We start from the raw sequence: 23,860 nt of genomic DNA, 5'->3' as shown, positions 1-23,860 counted from the left end.
ACTTGAAAGACGCTGGAGCAAAAGCAACTGGAGGGGGAGACAGAGCACAGGCTGGAAAAAGGGGTGTGCTTAGGAACCTAGGCTTTGGGCTCTGACAGAGCTGGGTTTGGCCCCATCCTGCTACCTATTAATTCAGGGATGTTGCACGGGATGTGTTTTGTTCAGGTCTCAGCCTATCTATCCATAACCAGTGTTGTGGTTCTTATGATTGCAAGATACCCTCAGTAATAACCATCAAGGAACTTGAAGGGGAAAAGGGGTTTATTACTCACAGGTCCTGGAAAGGAGAAGGCATACCTGGGGCCACACAGCAAGGGTGAGGGTCAAGGGTAGAGAAAGAGAGAGAGGACCTGGGCCAGGGGTTCTGATTTCCCTGGGATCAAGGGTGGGGGTGGGTGGCCTGTAGTTTTGCAGGCTTGCTCTTTATTGGTGAATTTAAAATGTGAGAGAGAAAACAAGTGGCTCAAATGGTCAATTATAGAAATTCACCAAGATCTTTAAAACAAAGAAGCCTGGGGTGGAGGGGTGAGGGGGTGGGGAAGGCTCGTTCCTTATCTTTCTGTGGCTGGCAATGTGTTTATTCGAGATAGCCGTCCTGGAAGTAATGTCTTATTGAAGTGGCATGCCTCTGAAATCAAAGCTTAAATCAGGCACTTGAGTTACAAAAAAATGCAAGTTACAACTGTCAGGGCTCACACGACAACTCGGCACTTCAATTCTTTTTTGTAAGTATTTTTGGCAGTACTGGCTCTGCTGAGCGCAGGCTTTCTCTAGTTGCCGTGAGTGGGGTCTACTCTCTAGTTGCGGTGGCTTCTCGTGTTGCAGAGCACGGGCTTCAGAGCGCAGGCTCAGTAGTTGGCAGCTTACAGGCATATGGAATCTTCCTGGACCAGGGATCAAACCCATGTCTCCTGCATTGGCAGATGGGTTCTTAACCACTGGACCACCAGGGAAGTCTGGCACTTAAATTCTTTATGCCTCAGTTTTCTGTAAAGAGGAGATGATGATAATACTAATATCTACCCAGAGGGTGATGGGTGAGGCATACTCCACATGTAGGAAATTCTTAAACAGTGCCTGGCACAGGGTAACTATTAACCAGAAGATACTGTTATGATCATGACTTTTATTGGTAGAAGAATCAAGGGAGAGTTGTATCATGTAGCATATGGGAGGATATGATAAATAGTGTCCAGGAAGATAAAAGCTGAAAAATATTGGGACTTCCCTGGTGGTCCACTGGTTAAGACGCTGAGCTTCCACTGCAGAGGCAACGAGTTCCATCCTTGGTCGGGGAACTAAAGATCCCACATAACCATTTGGTATGGCAAAAAAAAAAAAAAAAAGGAAAAATATTCATTAGGTTTGGCAACATGAATGGAGGTCATTAATAAATACACTTAAGAATGATAATTCCAGGGGTATTGTGGGTGAAACTAGTTTGCCATGAGTGAATGGGAGATAAGGAAGCACAGGCATCAGACTAGCAAAAAGAGCAATTGAACCGAAAAATGAGTCCACGATCAAATTCCTGTTTCTGTGAGAATTTAACATTTGTCATTAGCAAGGAAAAGAATGGACTATTCAAGAAAATGTGCTGGGGAAATAGGTCATCCATCAGGAAAAAATAAGACGAGACCCTCCCACACAAGTACCAGTCTCCAAAATAGATTCCAGTTGGATTAAAAACAATTTCTAAAAATACGACGCGAAAACATAGGAGAATATTTTTGTAACTTTGGAGGGTAGAGAAGGCCTTTCTAGTTGTGATGCAAAGTCCAGAAGTCAGAGAAGACTGACAGATTTAAATTCGTTAAAAATTAAGCAAAACAAAACCTTTGTCTTGTGGATGAAAAATGTCACCTGCCTTATCAATAAACAAAGGATGTTGCATCAAGGCAGCTTCCACTGAGGCCACCCACAACAGTGCATTCCGAGCGGACTCAGGATGGATGGAGAAAAGCAGAATACTGGCCCTGGACAGTTAAGATGCCTATCAAAGGCATGATTTCAGTGAGCCCCGCCAGACTCTTGCTCTTCCCATACATAGAAAAGCACTGCACTCATTAACTCGAGATGTCTGGTTTTCTTTAACTAGCAGTAGTCTTTTGATGGTCTGACTATCTGGATTTTGTTGCAAAACCCGCTGGATATCTGTCTCTTCTGTTACCTCTTCGGAGCAGTCCCTTAGAGCGGAGAAGGTGTCTTCTAGGCTTAAGTCCTCAGTTTTGTTCACCAAATAAAACATAATTCTCAGCTTTTAGGTTGTGCATTTTTTCAGTCAATAGTCTATTGAAAGATATTATAAGCAAAAGCAAAACCAAACTACAGATGGGGAGAAAATACTTGGAACCTATATAGCAGACATTGATCCCTGTGTTGGGAAGAGCCCCTGGAGAAGGGAACAGCTACTTACTCTGCTATTCTGGCCTGGAGAATTCCATGGACAGAGGAGCCTGGCAGGCTATAGTCCATGGGATTGCAAAGAGTCTAACATGACTGAGTGACTTTCTCTTTCACTTTTTCATATAGCAGACAAAGTGTTTTTCTAAAATGTAAAAAGAGCTTCTGCAATTCAGTGAGAAACAAGTAGTTGACAGAAGGGGAAATGTAAGTGGACCATCAATGTATAAAATGATGGTCATTCAACTTCTTCAGTGATCAGGGAAATGTGAAATGAAACAATGAAGTATTTTTTTCATCTATCAGATTTGCAAAAATAAAACATAAAAATACCATATCCATTAATACCAGCTAATTTCATTCATCTTTCTGGGAGTGTAAATTGATACAGATTTTGTAAAGGGTAAATTTGACAGTATCTATTAAAATTTTAAATGTGATAAGCTAAGTCCTTAAAATAAATCTCTCTCTATTTATAAACATACATCCTATCGATTTTGTTTCTCTGGAGAGCCCTGACTAATACAACCATCAATATCAATAGATATCAGGGCTTCCCTGGTGGCTCGGTGGTAAAGAATCTGCCTGCCAATGCAGGAGACACAGGTTTGATCCCTGGGTCGGGAAGATCCCACATGCCGCAGAGCACCAAAGCCTGTGTGCCACAACTATTGAGCCTGTGCTCTAGAGCCTGAGAGCTGCAACTGAAGCCCACATGCCCTAGAGCCTGCGCTCCGCAACAAGAGAAGCCACCGCAATGAGAAGCCCAACTAGAGGGTAACCCCCGCTCTCCACAACTACAGAAAAGCCCATGCAGCAACGAAGACCCAGAACAGGAAAAAAAATTTTAATTCAGTAGATATCAAGTTTTTGAGTCTCAAAATGAATTATTCTTTAACCATCAAAACATTTCACTCTAAAAGAACTCTTGTTTCCAAACAAAATAAAAAATGAATAAAAAAAAAAAAGAAATGTGAGTATCTTATAATCCAACAGGTCCATCTCTATGTATACAGCCTAGAGAAATGATTGCACATGTTTGTAAAAGGCCCACAGAAAGGATGTTCACTGTATCATTGGTTATGGAATGAGAAAAAAATTTAAGCAGTTTAAATTTCCACCAAGAGTGCAACGAAATGAGCTATAGTACCGCCATACCAACCGCCATACCATGGACCTGTACTTGGCCATGTAAAAGAACGAGTTAAATGTATACATACTCACATAAACAGGTCGCTAAGTGAAAACAAGAAGTTGAAGAATGATACACAGATCATAATGCCATTTGTATAAATCTACCCCTTCCCAATAAAACAAACATTTCTCCCTTTCTCCCCCTCTCCTTTCCTCCCTGCCCTTCTTTCTGTTTATGCTGCTGCTGCTAAGTTGCTTCAGTCGTGTCCGACTCTGTGCGACCCCATAGACGGCAGCCCACCAGGCTCCCCCGTCCCTGGGATTCTCCAGGCAAGAACACTGGAGTGGGTTGCCATTTCCTTCTCCAATGCATGAGAGTGAAAAGCGAAAGTGAAGTTGCTCAGTCGTGTCTGACTCCCAGCGACCCCATGGACTGCAGCCTACCAGGCTCCTCCGTCCATGGGATTTTCCAGGCAAGAGTACTGGAGTGGGGTGCCATTGCCTTCTCCGCTCTCTGTTTATAGAGACATAGAAAAAAGTCTGTATGAATAATCAAACTAAAAATAGTAGTTACCTCTGAGAATAGTAGATTAAGTACACGTATTGCTTGCATGATTATGAATAAATTTTTTAAAAAATTGAAAAAATTTCAAAGGAAGCAGATATAGTGGGTGTAGACTGCTCCTTTAAAAAGCTTTTCTGAGCTGGGAAAAAGATAAAGCAGAATCCAGAGGGAGGCAGGGAGGTAATGGGTAAGTTTTATGAGGATGGAAGAGATGAAAAGGGCTTGAACAGGAGCAGAAACTTCAAGGATAGATAGGAAGAGGCTGATAAGACATAGTAACCAGTTGACATGGGGGACCTAGTTCAGGTTATAAAATTCTGAATGCCTACTGTATGCCTGGAGAAGGAGATGACAACCCATTCCAGTATTTTTGCTTGGAGAATCCCATGGACAGAAGAGCCTGGTGGACTACAGTCCATGGGATTGCAAGAGTTGGACATGACTTAGCGACTAAACCACCACTGTGTGCCAGGTACAGTGTGAAGGGCCAGGAATACTAAGAAATAAGGCATAATCTCTAATTAAGGAACTCACAGTTTAGTAGAAGGGGCAAATATATGTGCACAAATTCTACATAATATGGTAAGTACAGTAACAGAGATGTGTGGAGAAGGACTGTGGGAACAGGCAATCAAGCCTGGTGGTGGGGGTATATAGTTTGGAGGTTGCAGAAAGGGGAGAGGAGGTGATCAGGAATGACTGGGCTAAGTTTTCAAGTTTTGCAAGTGGAGTACAAGGTAGCCGGCTGTCTTATAGTGGGTATTCAGTACACATTTGTTGAATAAATGATGAATCAATATATACATTGATGGGGAAAATAAACACCTCTTAACTTTTCATGATTTAAAACTTAAAGTAGGGGCTTCCCTGGTGACTCAGTGGTAAAGAATCTGCCTGCCAATGGAGGAGACACCATTTGATCCCTGATCAGGGAAGATCTCACATGCCTTGGGGCAAGTAAGCCCGTGCACCACATCTGCTAAGCCTACGCTCTGCAACAAGAGAAGCCACCACAATGAGAAAGCCTGAGCACCGCAACTAGAGAGTAGCCCTTGGTTCTCCACAACTAGAAAAGAGCCCACACAGCAATGAATACCCTGCACAGCCAAAATAAATAAATAAAATAAAATTTAAAAAGCTAAAAATATGCAACTCACAGACATATAAAACAAATTTATGGTCATCAAAGAAGGATAAATTAGGAGTTTGGGATTAACAGATATACACTATATAAAATAAACAAGGACCTACTGTATAGCACAGGAAACTATATTCAATATCTTGTTATAACCTATAATGGAAACGATCTTAAAAAGAAGATATATCTGTATCTATCAGTCAGTCAGTCAGTTCAGTCGCTCAGTCGTGTCCAACTCTTTGCAACCCCATGAATCGCAGCACGCCAGGCCTCTCTGTCCATCACCAACTCCTGGAGTTTACCCAAACTCATGTCCATCGAGTCGGTGATGCCATCCAGCCATCTCATCCTCTGTCGTCCCCTTCTCCTCCTGCCCGCAATCGCTCCCAGCATCAGGGTATCTGTATCTATAGATATATTTATATATGGCTTCCCAGGTGGCGCTAAATGGTAAAGAACCTGCCTGTGAATGCAGGAAGCGCAGGAGATGTGGGTTCAATCCCTGGGTAGGGAAGATCTTCTGGGGAAGGAAATGGCAACCCACTCCAGTATTCTTACCTGGAGAATCCCATGGACAGAGGAGCCTGATGGGCTACAGTCCATAGGGTTGCAAAGAGTCAGACACAGCTGAAGTGACTTAGCACGCATGCACACATATATATACATAACTGATTCATTTTGCTGTACACCTGAAACGAACACAACATAAATCAACTATACTTCAAACAACAACAAAAATCCCCAAAGTATCCATTGAGTGTGTTAACTCGGATGCTGGTGAGGGTGGAAACCAGTCTACAATGTGTTGAGGAATGAAGAGGAAGTAAAAATAAATAAATGAGTAGATTGTTCTTTCAAAAAACATCTCTATCCATGCACTAAATATTTATGGGCCGCCTGTTGTATGTCAGGCCCTGTAGTAGGTGCAAAAGAGAGACTTGACTGGTAAGGAAAGAGAAGACACAGGGCCGTAGTTGGAGAGAAATGTGTGGTTAAGGAGGACTGGCTGAGGAAAGATCTTTTTTTTTTTTTTTTTTTTTTTTTGAGACGAGGGAAGACGTAAGCCTGTTCATAGGTTTCAGGGAGGGGGAGTGATCAGTAGGAGGTGAGGAGCAGATAGATAGCAGGTTCTAGGCTCAAAAGAGCCTGAAAGGAATGAGATCAAGTGCACAGGGGCTGATGGACCTTGAACAGGATGAGGGATGCTTTGTCCTCAGAGGCTAGAGGATACAGAGAAGGCGAGGGAGTGAGGCAGGTTGGGGTAGTATGAGCCTGGTGACCGGATTGTGCTGATAAAGTAGAAGGTGACATGGTTCTGTGAGAGGGAAGGGTCACAGATGAGTTTCAGAGCTTGAGGAAAGTGGGGACAGTTTGGCCTGGTCAGTGAAAGCAGTGGGAAGAAGCAATTGAGCCCAAGCAAAGGGATGTCATATTGTTTTAAAGGCATATGTGAGGTTGGAGGCCAGGAATTTGGGTGCCAAGACCCCACGTTTTGTGATTGCTTCTAGTGAAATTCAGCGGCAGTGGTCTAGGAGCAGAGGGAAGATACTGAAATGTATCCAGTCCAGCAGTTCAGCCAGGCAAGGAGGGTGCAATGGGAGAGGAGTTGATAAAAGAGTGTTTGGGGCCATTGATTAGGGGGTCAGCCCAGGCCAAGAAGAAGATGAGGCCATGAGGGGCTGATAGCCTGTAAGATAATGGAGAGACCAAGGTACCAGAGGATTCTATGAGGCGAAAGATCACGTTTAGGCCCATAGAGACATAGGAGAGTTGGAAAGATGTGTGGCAATGGTTAGAGAGCAGAGTGTTAGAGGCTATCTTGGGTGAGGCTGGCCTGGCGAATGGTCTGGTGTGGAGGTGGCTGAAGTAGAAGGGTCTGGAGGTGGGGGAAGTTGAGGCCATCAAGGAAGAAAGAGGCTGAAGGCTGATGGCTTGTCCACAAGCACATTGCAGTCACCTGGAACAGGAAGAAAGACTGGGTCAGGCACCTCCGGAAGAGGATGAAACAGGTCTCAAATGGAGAGTGTTGTTTTACACAGAGGTAGAGGAGTAATGGTCTAGAAGTGCTCAGGGTCTGCCTGGATGCCCACCGCACTGAGCCCAGCGTACACAGGTTGTGGGAGAATGAGGAGCCTACACAGGAGGGGGCTGCTAGGCAGTGGGATCCTCAGGAGAGAATTAGGTTTCCAGTAGCATGAAGAGATAGGCAGGCGCTATGAAGAGGAAGGTGGCATGTGCTACTTCTCAGACTTTAAAGTAGCATATGAGCCACTGTGGCTCTTAATAAGATATAGATTCTGATCCTGTGGGTCTGGGTTGGAGACTGGAGAGTCTCCATTTCTCACAAGCCTGCCGATGATGCTAGTGCTGCCAGTTCGGGGACCGCACTCTGAGTGGCAGTTTTGTTCACCATGGTTCAGGAGTTTCAGAGGGCACAGTGGACATAGTTTGGAGGGATAGTGAGTCCACGAGGAGAGAGCAGAATAGTGATGAGCATAGAGGAAAGAGGTGATTGGAAGGATGGAGTAAGTGAGGTATTGTCACTCTGAGCACTGTTCCAGGAGACCTGACCTTATGATATCTTGGCTTTGATGCCTGACATGGTACTGTTTGAGTATGATGTCTGTGACCAGGTCTTCTGGGTTTCCAGCAGGGGAGCTTCTGATAGCTGTGTTTACACAGAGGGCTGGCATGTGGGAGAGGGAGACTGGGGTGACTTCTGGGTGTCTACGAAGTGTGATAGGAGCCAGTGGTAACTGAGGCCATGACAGTGAACAGGACCACCCAAGGCTAACATGTTTGTGATGTGCAGAATGACCACAAAAGATGGTCCAGGATGGAACCTCAGAGACAGGCCAAGAATTGAAGCTAAGGTGAGTGAGAAAGAAGAGCTCTTATAGAGGTAGGAGCTAATGGTGGCAGTGAAGCCAAAGGACAGTATTTCAAGAAGGGACGGCTAACATTATCAAGAAAGAAAACAATTGAAAGATAAAACTCTTACTTTTCTGTAATATCTTTATTTACAAAATCCAATATAATCAACTTAAAGACAAGGTAGCTAATTTCAAAATAAATATGCAGAAAATCATAGACTTCTTATCTGACAACAACCAATTAGAAAGCAGTATGGAACAGAAGACCCTATTCACAGTTAAAAAAAAAAAAAAAAAAACCCTTACTATAACCTTACCCGCAAGACCTTATGTGATCTGTCTCCATTACTTCACTTGCTTCATCTCTTATTATTTTTGTATTTCTTGAAGTGAAAGTCACATAACATAAAATTAGCTATTTTAAAGCGAATAAATTTAGTGGCATCTAATAAATTCAGTGTTGTGCAATCACTACCTCTGTTTAGTTCCCAAACATTTTCATCATCCTCAAAGGAAACCCATTAAACAATAACTTCCCATTACCCTTTCCTCTCAGCTCCCAGTTATTATTCTCTTTCCTGTCTCTGTGAATTTGACTATTCTAGTACCTCATAGAATAGTCAAAGGAGCCTGGCAGGCTGCGGTCCATGGGGTCGCAGGGAGTCGGACTCTACTGAGCGAGTAACAGCAGCAGCAGTACTTCATAGAAGTGAAATCATATACTATTTGTCCTTTTGTGATTAGCTTCTTTCACTTAGCATAATGTTTTCAAGGTTCATCCATGTGGCAGCATGTATCTGAATGTTCTTCCTTTTCGTGGCTGAAAAGTAATATTACTCATGGCTGAGTAATATTCCATTGTATGATATTCCACATTTTATCAGTTGATGGACTTTTGGGTTGTTTCCACCTTTGGCAATTGTGAACAGTATATTGCTCTTCCTCATTCCCTAATTCTCTTGCTCAGATTTGTCAAGCTTGTTTCTGCCTCAAGACCATTGCATTTGTTTTTCCTTCTGCTTGGAATGCTCTTCTCCCATATTCTCTTATGACTCTCATTTGCATCCTTGAAGCTCAAGCGCTACATCCTCAGAGAAGCCTTCCCTGATCACTGTATGTAAAGTAGCTGAGCTCTCAGTCACTTTTCATCCCATTGTCCTATTTTATTGTCTTCATAATACATATCACCATCTGAAATGAATAAGAAATAGTGTCTAGACTGGGCTTGTTTGTGCTATTGGCCCCTTAAACCAGTGAGGCTTCTGGGCTCAGAATAACTTGCCTAAAATATATCAACTCTACAGTCCATGGAATTCTCCAGTCCAGAATACTGGAGTGGGTAGCCTATCCCTTATCCCAGGGATCTTCCCAACCCAGGGATCAAACCCAGGTCTCCCGCATTGCAGGTGGATTCTTTACCAGCTGAGCCACCAGGGAAGCTGAAGAATACTGGAGTGGGTTGCCTATCCCTTCTCCAGGGCATCTTCCTGACCCAGGAATCAAACCAGGGTCTCCTGCATTGCAGGTGGATTTCTTTACCAGCTGAGCTACTAGGGAAGCCCACCAAAAAAATACAGTTACCAAAATACTTTAAAATCGTGATATAGTAACCTGTGTCCTTCTCTACTAATCTCTGAAATAACAATAGCTATATGCAGGTCTAATAACTATTATAATTTAGAGGTCATGATTAGAAATGCTTTTTGAGATATTTGCAACAATTGTAATAGGCAACGAAAAATATTGGTAATTTCTATTGGTTATGAAATCACAGGCACTGCTGAAGTTACTGTAGACTGTTACCTACTTTGTTTTTTGCTGAATGACTTTTATTTTTTTTATTGGAGTATAATTACTTTACTGGACACATCTTTTTTATCCATTCATCTGTGGATAGACACCTTATATTGTTTCCAAAAAGAGAAATCAAGTGTTAGCAAAGGTAAAGAAAAAGGAATACCTGTGCACTGCTGGTGGCTCAGCCATCATGGAAAACAATTTTAAAAATAAAAAATAGAACTACCATATGATCCAGCAGTCCTGCCTCTGAGCACATATTGCAAAAGAAATGAAAACAGGATATTCAAGAGATATCTGCACTCCTGTGTCCATTGTAGCACCGTTCACAACAGCCAAGACATGGAAACAATCCAAATATTGAACAATGGATCAATGGACAAAAATTGTCTTCTTTTCTTTTTTCTCTTGTCTTCTTGATAGTGCCATACTAATAGGTGTGAGGTGATATCTCAGTGTGGTTTTTTAAAAATTTTTAATTGGAAGATAATTGATTTACAATGTTGTATTGGTTTCTACCATATAGCAGCATGAATCAGCCATAAGTATACATATGTCCCCTCCTTCTTGAGCCTCCCTCCCACCTTCACCCGCTCCTACCCCTCTAGGTTGTCACAGAGCTCCGGAATGAACTCCCTGCATCATACAGCCACTTCCTACTAGTTATCTGTGTTACACATGGTAATATATATGTTTCAATGCTACTCTTTGAATTTGTCCCACCCTCTCCTTCCCCTATTGTGTCCACAAGTCCATTCTCTATGTCTGCGTCTCTATTCCAGCCCTGCAAATAGGTTCATCAGTGCCATTTTTCTAGATTCCATATATATGCATTAATATATGATATTTGTTTTTCTTTTTCTGAATTACTTCACTCTGTATAACAGGCTCTAGGTTCATCCACCTCAGTAGAACTGACTCAAGTTTGTTCCTTTTTATGGCTGAGTAATATTCTATTGTGTATATATGTAACACAACTTCTTTATCCATTCATCTGTCTCTGGACATCTAGGTTGCTTCCATATCCTAGCTACCATAAATAGTCCTGCAGTGAACACTGGGGTACACGTGTCTTTTGAATTATGGTTTTCTCAGGGTATATGCCCAGTAGTGGGAGTGCTGGGCCATATGACAGTTCCATTTCTTTTTTAAGAAATCTCCATACTGTTCTCCATAATGGCTATATCAATTTACATTGCCACCAACTGTGCAAGAAGGTTCCCTTCTCTCCACATCCTCTCCAGCATTTATTGTTTGTAGATTTCTTGATGATTCTAACTGGTGTGAGGTGATAACTCATTATAGTTTTGATTTGCATTTCTCTAAGAATGAGCGGTATTAAGCATTTTTTCATGTGTTTATTGGCCATCTGTATGTCTTCTTTGGAGAAAAGTCTGTTTAGGTCATCTGCCCGTTTTTTGATCGGGTTGTTTGCAATTATTTTCTCCTATTCTGAGGGTTTGTCTTTTCGTCTTGTTTATGGTTTCCTTTCCATTACCTACTTTTGTACCTGAAGAAACTCTAAACTTTCAGTTACAGCTTAGAGAAAAAGATGTGTTTTTTCCTGTCGAAGTTCATGGGTCCTATGGATTCTATCCATAGGCCTCTTCAAGGTTTGTGGACCCCAGGCTAAGGAATTCTTACCCTGAAGGGACTTCCCTGGTGGTCCAGTGGTTAAGACTCCCAGCTTCCATTGCAGGGGGCATGGGTTTGATCCCTAGTCAGGGAATAAGATCCCACATGCCATGTGGCATGGCTAAAAGATAAAAAGAAATTTCTACCCTGAAAAGTAAAAGATAAAACAGTTGTGAGAAAGAGGGATAGAATATATTGGAGCCGGGTTTTCTAGCAGATCATAGTAAGCCAGGGAAAATGGGCTGGAAAAAAGCTGCCTTGGGGTGTGAGGGATGTAGAGATTTCCAGTTGATAAGGATATGAAGGAAGAAAAATCTTTGAAGGGGAGCCAGGTATCCCTCAGAAGGAAGCAGGTTTTTTTTTTAGAAGGAAGCATTTTTGTGACACGGTTGCTTATGGGAGTAAGAGATTTTGTTTACCAGGGACTGGAGTCCAGTGAGCATGACAGAGTGGGATGGGAGAGATGGCCATTGAGGGAAGATGAGCCATTGGGAGCGGGAGTGGGACCCTTACTATATTCCAGATACCATGTGGGACACTGAGGATAAAAAGACGAATAAGACTCTAGTTCTAAGGTAAATGAATACAAAGGATGTAATTTATAGCATGATCAATGTAATTAACATGGCTGTATGTTATATATGAAAGTTAAGAGAGTAAATCCTGAATTCTCATCAAAAGGGAAATTTTGTTTGTATTTCTGTAATTTTGTACATATGTGAGACGATAGATGTTTACTAGAGTTATTGTGATAACCACTTCATGATGTATGTAAATCAAATCATTATGCTGTATACCTTAAACTTATACAGTGCTATATGTCACTTATGTCTCAATAAAACTAAATTTAAAAATCAAAATGTCAGAAAAAGGGTAAAAAAGAATAAGACAAAGATGAGTCATCCATTTAGGATTAGACTGAACCAAGTCCTGTGGGTGGATTGGCTGCTCTGACGATGCCTCTCTTCAGAGACCCTAAGGGCCAGAGGCGTTAGCAGAAAGACCCAGTGTGTCACTAGAGATGCAGGGGGTAAAAAGCTAAAAATGCATTGCTTTGTGTCCTCCTTGGGTCCCTTCTGTAGAGCAAAAAATAAAGTAAAAAAGTTATATAATGGAGGAAAAAATATAGGCGTGCTGTATTTAGATCATTCAAATGAGCCAGTCACCCAAAAATTAATTAAACAAACCTAAGAGATGTATTCCCCCCCAACCCCACTAATTCTTCAGGAACCTTCTAAGGATCCCTGCAACCAAGTGATCCTTTGATGACATTACCCTTCAGAATAGTGTTTGGCTCACAGGGATCAAAGGAAGAAAGAAAGGACTATATTTTTAGATTTTTCTCTGGGGCTCCAGAGGTACCGTGCACCTGGCTCTCTCTGTATGTAGCTCTCAGAATCTAGAATTCTGTGATTTCTTTTTTAAAAAGCTCTTTTCTCTTCTCTACTAGGGGAATCTTTCAGAAAGGCTCAGGTAGTAGGCTGCTGCAGCTGAGAGGCATTGGCTGAGCCCAGCTCCTCCTTCCATCACATTCCCTTCCCGCAGTGGTCTCTGCAGACTCCCCATCTGGCAGGGGTCCCCAACCTCCCAGATTCTAATGCCAGATGATCTGGGGTGGAGCTGATGTAATAATAATATTAATAGAAATAAAATGTACAATCAATGTAATGCGCTTGAATCATCCTGAAACCATCCCCGCCCCCCTGCTTCTCCACCCCCATTCTTGGAAAAACTGTCTTCCATGAAACCGGTCCCTGATGCCAAAATGGTTAGGGACCACTGCCCTGGGCCAGATAGCAAACCTCTTCTTGCTTGAAGGGAGGAAGCCCCGGACGGAGAGGCAGCGGACAGACAGGGAGATGAGAACAGAGGCAGGGCGGAGGCTAAGCTGACCTAGTTAGAGCAGAAAGAGGCTGTAGGGGCCATAGAGAAGAAAGAAGCTTCCCAGGACAGAGAGGAACAGAGGACTGACTCTTGGCTAAGACTCTTTAGCAAGACTTGGAGCCACACAGGAGCTCTGTGCCTGGGGACTCAATGAGCTTGGGGGTGGGGGGGGTGTGCACACGTGTTGAGGTTGTGTGTGTAAGACTCTACCAAATTTTCAAAGTTTCACATTTTCAGTTACAACCTTAGGGACTTCCCTGGCGGTCCAGTGGTTAAGACTCTGCACTTTAATGCAGGGGGCGTGGCTTCAGTCCCTGGTGAGGGAACTAAGATCCCGCATGCCCTGTGGCCACAGAAAAAAAAATCATGACCTTAGAGGAAATGAGAACAGAAAAATATTTTAGGGGAGCCTCAAACCCAGAAAGATTGAGAAGAACCCAGTGCATTCTGGAAGATTCCCCAGCAGTGGGTCAAGGAGACATCCCGACCACCCCTGGCTACCCAGCTCGAGTATTAGCTGCTGCAGGGGAGACAAAGGAAGCAAAGACATGAGCCCAGCCTGGGGCACCATCCGCTCATCCACAGATGCTGCCAGGGGGCTCCACACTGCATCTGGGCCCCATGGGGCAGAGAAGGGCCCTTCACTGTCCCTGCCCTTCACAAGGACACAGTCTGTTTGAGGGGACACTAATCCTTGTGAAGCATCAGTAAGCCATCCAATAGCATAATTCTTTGTCACACTCATGAGGCCCAGAAGGGCTTTCTGGCATCACTGGGGAATTTTGGAGGAGATGGGCATTCATCCGAGTTCTGAGGCCTGGGAGGGCAAGATTGGGATGAGAAGAGAGAAGTGCTCATTCCAGAGAGAAAGCACACTGATGAACACACAGTTGGCTCATGTGGAGATGAAAGAGGTGGCCAGTCTGACGGGAGTAGAGGCCCACTGAAATCCAGTCAGGTGGGAGGAGTCAGATTACCGAGGGCATTTTGCACTTCAAAAAGAGCTTTGAAAAAAAAAAAAAAGAGCTTTGAGACCTAACAAAATCCAGGTGTCTGAAGGGGTCTGGCCATTTCCCCACTCTCCCCTGTAGCTACAAGCCCATTGTGGAATTCATCGATGCCCAGTTTGAGGCCTACCTGCAGGAGGAGCTGAAGATCCGCAGGGTACTGCACACCTACCATGACTCTCGCATCCACGCCTGCTTGTACTTCATCGCCCCCACGGGTCATTCCTTGAAGTCTCTGGACCTAGTGACAATGAAGAAGCTGGACAGTAAGGTAGGGAGGCAGGGGCGAGGGTGGGTGGGAGGTGGGGCCTGCTGGACCCCTCCTGGTGGTCTCCTGTGCCACACTGATGCCAGAGTCCGGCAGAGGTTCTGTGGCATTGGCATCCTCCACTTCACTCCCTGTCCCTCCATAAAGATGGTGTTAATTGCTCCGGCACCTGAGTCGTATGCTTTGTGATGTTTTCCCAGCACCGGGCATGAGTGTGCACTGAGCTGTTTTCTTCCCTGATCCCTCTTGGGAATAAAGGTGGATGCAGGACAGATGGCTGTCTGGGTCTAGGGCCTCAGACTTCGGGTGGTGGAAAGGTGTTTTTTTTTTCCTTTGTCACAATGTTAACTGATCTATACTGGAATCAAACATGCAAGCTTGACTTCAAAAGTTATTATTCTTATTATCAATAATAATTTTATCATAGCAGCTAACATTTGTTAAACCTTTATTATATGTCACCACTGTAGAAGTGCCTTGTGGAGTGTCTCATTGAATCCTCACAACAACCCAGTAAAGCAAACACCATCATTACTCTTATTTTATAGAAGAGAAAACTGAGGCTCTGAGAGGTTTGGAGACACCCATTGTCATAGAGCCAGCTCCTGGCAAAGCCTAGATTTGAACTCGGCTCTGTGGTGCCAGGTTACATTGCCTCCACACCCAAGGAAGATGGCTGTGGGATTCAGGCACATCCTGCTTTAAGATAAACTGAAAAATGCAAGTCCCACATCAGATATAAATTAGACAATGATTCTTCATGTTAAAGGATTATTGGTTGTGCAAGATAATTGACCACGGGATTCTTTAAAAAGTCTCATTACTAGTACATTTCTTCCCTTAACATCTCATATGTACCTGGCACTGTGATGAGTCCTTTATATGCATTGTTTTTATTTCATTCTTCCAATAATCCTTTGTGGTAAGTATTATTATTATTCACATTTTACACACGAGGAAACTGAGGCACAGTCAAATAGCTTGCTCAAGACAACTTGTAATGGATCTGGGATGCAGACCGAGCTCTCTCTAACTCCAGGGAATTTATTTTACAAAAAAAAAAAAAAAAAGAAAGAAAGAAATCTTTAAATGTGGTTGTTTAGTAGCACCTTCACTATAATCACTGAGTTTCAGCTGTCATCAAAAGAGGAGCAATTTGTCATTTTTCACAGCAATGAGTTCTCCGCCCGCGAGTAATGTGCTGCTCAGGAAACGTCGCCATGCCCTGCATGTCTTGAATGAGGCAGCACGGAGCCATGTGGTGGGTAGCCTGCTAGGTGGGCTGTTAGGTAGGCAAAGTTCAGCCAATGTTTACAGCGTGCTGATGGGGGAAGTGGTGAAAAGAGACAAGAATTGACTGCCTGCTGCATTACCTAGCCAAGGGCTTCAACCTCCATGCTTCAAAGACCTGAAGGGAGGTGCCGCCAAGGTACAGTCTTTCTTTGACCAACACCTAAAGCTGCGGCGTCAGCCTGGAGAGGCTCTCCTAAGGCAAAGAGCAAAGAAGGGGAAAATTTCAAGTCTTGAGCTGTTTTCAGGGCCCAAGCACCATCCACACCAGCCCATTGGAGTGTGCTGGCAGGACCAGCTGTGCTTGTTGTGTGAACTTGAGCTTGGCTCTGCTCTGTCTCACTCAGGCACATCCCTTTCCAGTTGCTTGACCTTCCAGCAGTAAAAGCCTTGTCCCTTCTCAGAGGAATTTCAAGGATTAAGGTTCAGGTAGATTAAACTTCAGGGCAGCATCAGGCCTTCCTCCTACATCTGTACAAAATTGGGCATCTGCTTCTGCTTTCTTTACACAGAAATTAATCAGGAGATTCTGACAGTGAAGCTCTTTTTGGCTAAGTCTCAGATCAAATTGGGCTCCCCTGATAGCTCAGCTGGTAAAGAATCCTCCTGCAATGCAAGAGACCCCAGTTCGATTCCTAGGTCAGAAAGATCCTCTGGAAAAGGAATAGGTTATCCACTCCAGTATTCTTGGACTTCCCTGGTGGCTCAGACGGTGAAGAATCCTCCTGCAATGCTGGAGACCTGGGTTTAATCCCTGGGTTGGGAAGATCCCCCGGAGGAGGGCATGGCAACCCACTCTAGTATTCTTCCCTGGAGAAGCCACATGGGCAGAGGAGCCTGGTGGGCTACAGTCCATAGGGTCACAAAGAGTTGTACACAACTGATCGACTAAGCACAGCACAGATCAAATCAGTAACAGAGGGTGGTCTTCACGTCCGTGGGCTGGTTCCTTAGTGTTGGCTCCAGAAAGAGGGCCGTATGTGCATCTTCATGGAGCCCTGCCCTGCCTCACTTCCCACATGGGTCTCTTTCACCTGGCTTAGGGCTAGCCCCCACAAGATGGGTTGGGACAGTTGACTATTGGAAAGGAGTGGCCTCTTCTCCCCTTGTCCACCTCAGATTCCCAATTGTCATCCTTCTGCTTCAAAATCACCAAAGCAATGACCTTGATATTAAGATATCACACAGCTCATCAATTTGGATCTGAGCTGGTAGGTTAAGACTACAGACTGAAAAATGAGGTTCAACTTGGATCAGAACCCCAGTTCCAGTATGTGTGTGCTCTGTGGCCTTGGACAAGCTACTTAGCCTCTCTCTGCCTCAGTTTGTCCTTGGTAAAATAGTGGTACTAATACCTTCTGGGAGGGTTTTCTGCCAGGGTTAATTGTGTTAATCCATGTAAAGCACTTATTGTTCAGTGCCCGGCAAACAGAAAGCACTCATCGTCATTTATTATACTACTGTTTGGCTATGGATGTGGCCAGGCCTGGACTATTGGGTTGAACTGCTCCCTCTGGCAGCTGGTAGAAGTCCTAGGTCACCTACTCTGAGCTGCAGATTTCCAGTAATGATGCCCCTTTGCTCTTCCCTTCCCTAGGTGAACATCATCCCCATCATTGCCAAATCAGATGCCATTTCTAAGAGTGAGCTAACCAAGTTCAAAATCAAAATTACCAGCGAGCTTGTCAACAACGGAGTCCAGATCTACCAATTCCCTACAGATGATGAGTCAGTGGCAGAGATCAACGGAACGATGAACGTGAGTGGGCTTCACACAGGGCTTCAATTTTCTGGCCATTTGCTCTTTAGGATTATTATTTTGCCAAATAGCAGTCAGACCTCACCATCCATCTTAGTGTAATCAACTCAATTATCTGAGTCTCAGGTATTTGTGAGAAAGAATTTAGAGGCAAACAGCTCCTCCCTCCTCAGACATGCAGAGATAAATAGCCAGAGACTGAAGGAGGGAATGGCTGACCCCAGGAATCGGTTCGACCAGGGGATTCCGACCTCTCCTACCCTCCTCTTTGACGCCTGTCTCATCTAGGCCAGGAAGCCCCTGTGGGACTGCCACAAAGGCAGTCTTTGTCTCAGACCAGAAAAATGTCTTGACAGTTGATGCAGCAAAAGAAGGCAAGTGTGAGAAAGTTGGCTGGCTTTGGAGACTCGAGGATAATCTGTACTCTGATAATCAAGCCCTCTGCCCCTGGGAGGAAAAATGACATGTAGTCTCCAATTTTTCTGGTGACTAGAGAAATGTTATTTTTAAACTTCATGATTATGTTTTGCTTTATTAAGTGTGAATGAGTCGAAGGGAAAAAATGAAAAAAACAACCAACCACTTGCCATGTTTCCTCTCACTCCCCCATTTCCCCTCCTAGAGGAATGAGTAATGAAGGAGGCAGGGAGTCAAATGGCTCCTCATGCTTCTTTACAATGTGTTGATACTGTTGCTGTGAAATCTTCAATGTTGTGATTTCAAGGAGACAGCTAATAGCTTGCAGAAAGCCTCTGCTTTGGAACAGATTTCTTTTTCTCCATTGAGAGTCATCAGTTTTTTCCTAATGACATAATGCCTGAATATAGCCAAATGCAGGAAAGCCTTATAATAAAAGCCATTTTTAGAAAACTTTCCTGCTGCCACCACCCCCTAAGTCATCATTACGCATCAGCTACCACCTCCTATGAATCAGCCAACAAATTAACCTAGTGGGGCAGCAAATCACTGTCTTGCCTGCCTTTTTGCCCATCAGCGCACCAGAGATACGTTTGTGATGAGAGGCCCTTGGTTATCTTTGACAAACCTGGCCGGAGGATAGAACTGTGTGGATCGTGGGAGGTGGAGTTGTGGCCTCTCTGACTGGGCCTGAATATTGAAAAACTAATTTAAAAAAAAAATAAGGTTACTGCATATCGTCTCCAGCCGCCAGGACATTTTGATGAAAATTAGGTTCTGCTAGGATAAGAAAACCCGAAGGGGCACCTAATCTCCAGAAAACTGGAGCCTAGAAAGAAGCGTCATCTGGTGTCACCACACTGAGGTCTGGAAACTCTTACTCACCTCAGAACATCGGGCCCCATGGATACCTTCCAAACATGGATTCCCTGAGTCACTAGGCAGCTTTCAGGATGGTGGTTTGCTTGGCTGAGGATGGATATAGATACGATCGAAGAGTCCTCAGCAATCTCAGGGTGTCACACAGAACAACCTCTGACTATGTGGTGGGTCAGGAGTGACCATCATTTTGGGCTCTGCTTTCAGCTTACCTCTGGGGCCTTGCTTGAACCCCGGGCAGCCTTGGCCTCAAGGTGGGAAACTTCCCGTGCTATGAAGCAGTAGTCCTCAACTACGCTGTTTCACCTGTGAAGGGATTTGGGGTCCTTTTTTTTTTAACAATAAATAGTCCCAGTGTTCCAATGGTTCACTTTGAAAAACCTTATTTGAGTGGATCCGGGGTTATCCCTGCAACATCCCTCAGCACTCATTCTCTTGCGTTCCCCCAGGCTTTTTTGTATGTGACAGACAGCTCAAGACAGGGGTGGCTTACAGCTAGCATGCCTGAACTGGGCATGCACAAGGGAGGGGACGTGCATGTGAAAACTGTGTATTGCATTTGTTGTGATGGGGGAAAGCGGGGGGAGTAGGTGCTATGAAATACATACAGAGAATTGCTTAGCCTGACTATCCCTGGAGCAACTGTGTTACACTGGGCCTTCCAGACGAGTTGTGGCCTGTGAAGCAGCATCATCAGAGAGCCGGGGTTGGGTGGTAGGAGAAATGGATGCTGGCCTCTCAATTCTGGATTTGACCCCAGCCCCACAGTCTCAGCCACCCTAGCCAATTGTCCTGGGAACTGGATTGGAAGGATGGAAGAAGCCTCTTGCTCGAGTGGAGAAGACTGCTCAGTCATCCCTTAGTTCCCCACTCGGGATTTTCACGGCAAGAAATGAGAGTCAAGAGGTCTGGCCTCACTCTTGGCTCCTGGGTGGCTCTGAAAACACTTATTTTGACTCAGAGTGCTCAAAAGAGAGGGGGAGAGGTCTTGCTGTATGCCACTTTCCACCTATACTCTGATAGCTCTCAAGGTGGCAGACTGCAGTGCTACAATTTGCTCTGGTGAGCCGTGGTAAGTCACTTCAGTTGTGTCCAACTCTTTGCAACCCTTTGGACTGTAGCCTGCCAGGCTCCTCTGTCCATAGGATTTTCCTGGCAAGAATACTGGAATGGGTTGCTATACCCTCCACCAGGGGATCTTTCCACCCCAGGAATTGAACCTACATCTCTTATGTCTCCTGCATTGGCAGGCAAGTTCTTTACCACTAGCACCACCTGGGAAGCCCAAAATTTGCTATGTTGTTCAAATTGAATGTTCTTTGAATGGTTCAAACCACGGCCTGGGAGCAGGGCATAGGCCCAGTTACTCGACTTGGCTCAGTCAGCTGGCTGCCTGAGAGCTCTTGGGTTTGGCCCCCACAAAGGCATTTGGGCCCAGTGAGAGCATATGGGCGGCCAGGAGGGTCACAGAGAGACCCAGAGGTACAAGCCTGTCTCCCCCACCCCGAGGTAGCAGTGCCGTTTCCATAGTTGGCAATATTTGTGTGTGAATCACCACCAAGGGTGAACTTGGGAGGATCAGTCAATGCTCTCGGGCTTCCCTGATGGCTCAGATGGTAAAAGACAATTCTCTTGCTCGGTGGTCAGTAGGAGGCTAGAATGAAGGCCAGTGTAGCTAGCCCCACAACTGGGAAATACTGTCCTCCTGGGAGGAAGCTATGCCCACTCCAGATCTTATCAGATGAGGAATCAGTGGTCCTGGCAATGTGTTTCACTGGGCTAAGGGGGATGGTCATCTAACCTCCCTAATAGAATGGGTGTCTTAGAAACAGAATAGAATAGTTCAGGCTGGTTGACTCATCGAACACTTTTAAATGGACCAAGAGGAATTTAAGGGACATATGAGGCCATAAAGATAGTGAGTCTGGGCACTCGTCCTCTGCAATGGCCCACACTCTGTGGAGTGTGTCTCTCTCTGAATAAATCCACTTCTTACCTATCACTTTGTCTACAACCCCATAACCCTGGGCCTCTCTTGCCTTCCAAGATAGCCCCCACTCTGTCTATGGAATGTATTTCCTCCCTGGATAAGCCTTCTTTCACTCTAAAAAAAAAAGATAGTGAGTCTGGGAACAGACTCCCAAGAGGAGGCTTGGGACTATCCCTTGTTGGAGTTTTCTGAGACAGGGGCATCTGAGGTCTCGGGTGAGTGAGAATTACGTGGAATCCCCATAGGAACCCATCCATGTTTCAGCAGCAGTGCTGTCTTTCAAGTCTCCTCCCAGGGCCCACACCTACAAAGTGCCAGCCCCAGGGGGGTAGGGGGTGGGGACTGGAGGGTTTACCTTCTCCCTGCTCTGCTTGACTCTATTCTAGTTGTCAGAGCCACCAGGCTCTCAAGAGCAGCAGCAAGGCGGCCAGAGCCGACCCCACGATTTCCTGCCCTTCATGGTTAAAGCTGAGCTGACCTGCCGCCCTGGGTGGTGGCAAAGGCTGGCAGCTACAGCGTGGTGTCCTCACTGCTCCTTGGGAAGATTTGGGCATGGGAGGTAGGAACCTGGGCAACTCCTTTCAATGGTCTGTACGCCAGTTTTCCAAATCACGAGTGGGGCTTATATAATAACTGCCCTGGAAGGCTGTTGTAGAATCAAATGAAATCTGCCTGGGAGCACTCGGAAATGAGATCCTTGCAGAAACTTATCAGAACAGACTTTGATGCCAGTTGGAAACGAGTGTGCCAGGGGAGGTCTCGGAGCCCTCTGAAGCTGCCATGGCAGGGACTGTGTGTTTCAGAGTGGGGAGGGATAAAGTGACGGCAGTTTAAAGAGGAGGGGAAAGCAAGTGACCCTGTCATGCTAACTGAAAATGTCTTTTGGAGATAAAAATAACACACCCAAGGGAATACTGACATTTTTTTTTTTAATGCCTTTATTCTCTTCTGGATTTTTTTTTTCTTTTTTCGCTCTTAAGCCCAGAGAAGTACTTCCCACTTCACATACCCTCCTCCTGCATCACTTTCAGCTGAGAGCCCAGGATGTGTGGGAATGCTCCACCACCAGTCCCCTGGTCTAGCCCTCTGTCATGGCTGCCCCTTCGAGTGACTGAAGCTTTGAGGTTTCTGCAGGTGGGGCAGCCTTTTCCTGGAAAGTGTTTGGGGGTTAATTGGAGGCTGCCGGCATGTCTTGGGTCTCTGAGGGGGAATGAATTGTGCCCAATTGAACCCCCGCCCCTTCTGACCTTGAAAGCCGGCTGGCCGAGGTCAGAGATGCTTCGGCCTTTAGGCAGGGTTTCCAGGATTTCACGCCTCCCTCCATGGCCCTATTAGAACTGACAAAACATTTCCCACCTCCACCCCTTGCCCACTTTCCATATCCATAGCCTTGTCTTTCCCTCTTTCCTGTGTCCCTTATTTGCGGACAGTCATAGCAGTGGGATGTGGCAAGACCTGAGATAATCATCGGAGAGCAACTGAGAGTGGGTGAAGGCCCAGCACCTCAGCGGGGTTGGGGGAGTGGTTTAACAGATGTGCTGGAGCTGAGCTCCCAATTGACACCTGTGTTCTTCCACTCTGAAGAACATTCTTGGCGTGCAGGACTAGAGGAGAACAGAAAGGAAGTATTGACTGTGAGGTCAGATTTAAACTGCCTCTTACAATTTGGCCTTGCCTGGCCAGTTCACCTGTTCACTCTAAACCCCTGGGTTTAGAGTGCTCCCCTGATCTGCTGCTCGAACCCCCAAAGGGAGTGGCAGACCAGCAGGGGTGGGCTTTGAAATCGGAGAGACATGGATTCCACTCCTAGCTTTGCCCCTTACTATGGTGGCACTGCTGGTAAGTCTCTTCCCTTCTGGACCTCAGTTTTGTCTTCTATAAAATGGGTATAATAAGTATGCCTACTTCCTAGTGTTGTAAGATTCAATGAGATAATGCCATGTAGAGCACCTGGCACATGGGACAGAGAACTGCTGCTAATATCAGGTCCATAGCTCCCAATCCCTTAGTATGATTGCTACTACCTACTTTGTGAACCCTGCTTTGACTTCCCATGGAATCAGCTTCTCCTTCCTCTGTGTTCCTCCAGCCCTCAACCCTCTGTTCATAGTCTGGACCTTACTGTGTTATCATCATTGGTGTGTCTCTCCCCTCCCAAACTGTACAATCACCAGGGCTAGGCTCTGAGCTTTTTCAATGTTGTATTCTTCTTAATGCCTGGCACACAGCAGGACATCAGTTCAGTTCAGTTGAGTTCAGTTGCTCAGTCATGTCCGACTCTCTGTGACCCCATGAACTGCAGCACGCCAGGCCTCCCTGTCCATCACCAACTCCCGGAGTTTACCCAAACTCATGTCCATTGAGTCGGTGATGCCATCCAATCATCTCATCCTTTGTCATCCCCTTCTCCTCTGCCCTCAGTCTTTCCCAGCATCAGGGTCTTTTCAAATGAGTCAGCTCTTCGCATCAGGTGGCCAAAGTATTGGAGTTTTTGCATCAGGTGGCCAAAGTATTGGAGTTTCAGCTTCAACATCAGTCCTTCCAATGAACACCCAGGACTGATCTCCTTTAGGACTGGTTGGAACCCCTTGCAGTCCAAGGGACTCTCAAGAGTCTTCTCCAACACCACAGTTCAAAAGCATCAATTCTTCGGTGCTCAGCTTTCTTTATAGTCCAACTCTCACATCCATACATGACCATTGGAAAAACCATAGCCTTGACTAGATGGACCTTTGTGGACAAAGTAATGTCTCTGCTTTTTAATGTGCTGTCTGGGTTGGTCATAACTTTCCCACCATGGAGTAAGCATCTTTTAATTTCA

At 45.1% G+C, this 23,860-nt stretch overlaps 1 protein-coding gene across 8 annotated transcripts in view; it reads left to right on the top strand.

Annotated features, from left to right (window-relative positions):
* Positions 1-23,860, top strand: part of SEPTIN6 (septin 6) — a 75,105-nt gene that overhangs the window by 30,014 nt on the left and 21,231 nt on the right. For all 8 annotated transcript variants that reach the window (XM_006046109.4, XM_044937209.2, XM_006046108.4 and 5 more), the window contains 2 exons: positions 14,521-14,707; positions 17,592-17,753. In XM_006046109.4, coding sequence (XP_006046171.1) covers positions 14,521-14,707; positions 17,592-17,753 — 349 coding nt within the window. The remainder of the gene's footprint in view (positions 1-14,520; positions 14,708-17,591; positions 17,754-23,860) is intronic.

Source organism: Bubalus bubalis, chromosome X (assembly GCF_019923935.1).
Source record: "Bubalus bubalis isolate 160015118507 breed Murrah chromosome X, NDDB_SH_1, whole genome shotgun sequence".
Taxonomy (NCBI): domain Eukaryota; kingdom Metazoa; phylum Chordata; class Mammalia; order Artiodactyla; family Bovidae; genus Bubalus; species Bubalus bubalis.
Note: the sequence above shows the minus strand (reverse complement) of the source record. Positions and strands in the feature narration are given on the sequence as shown.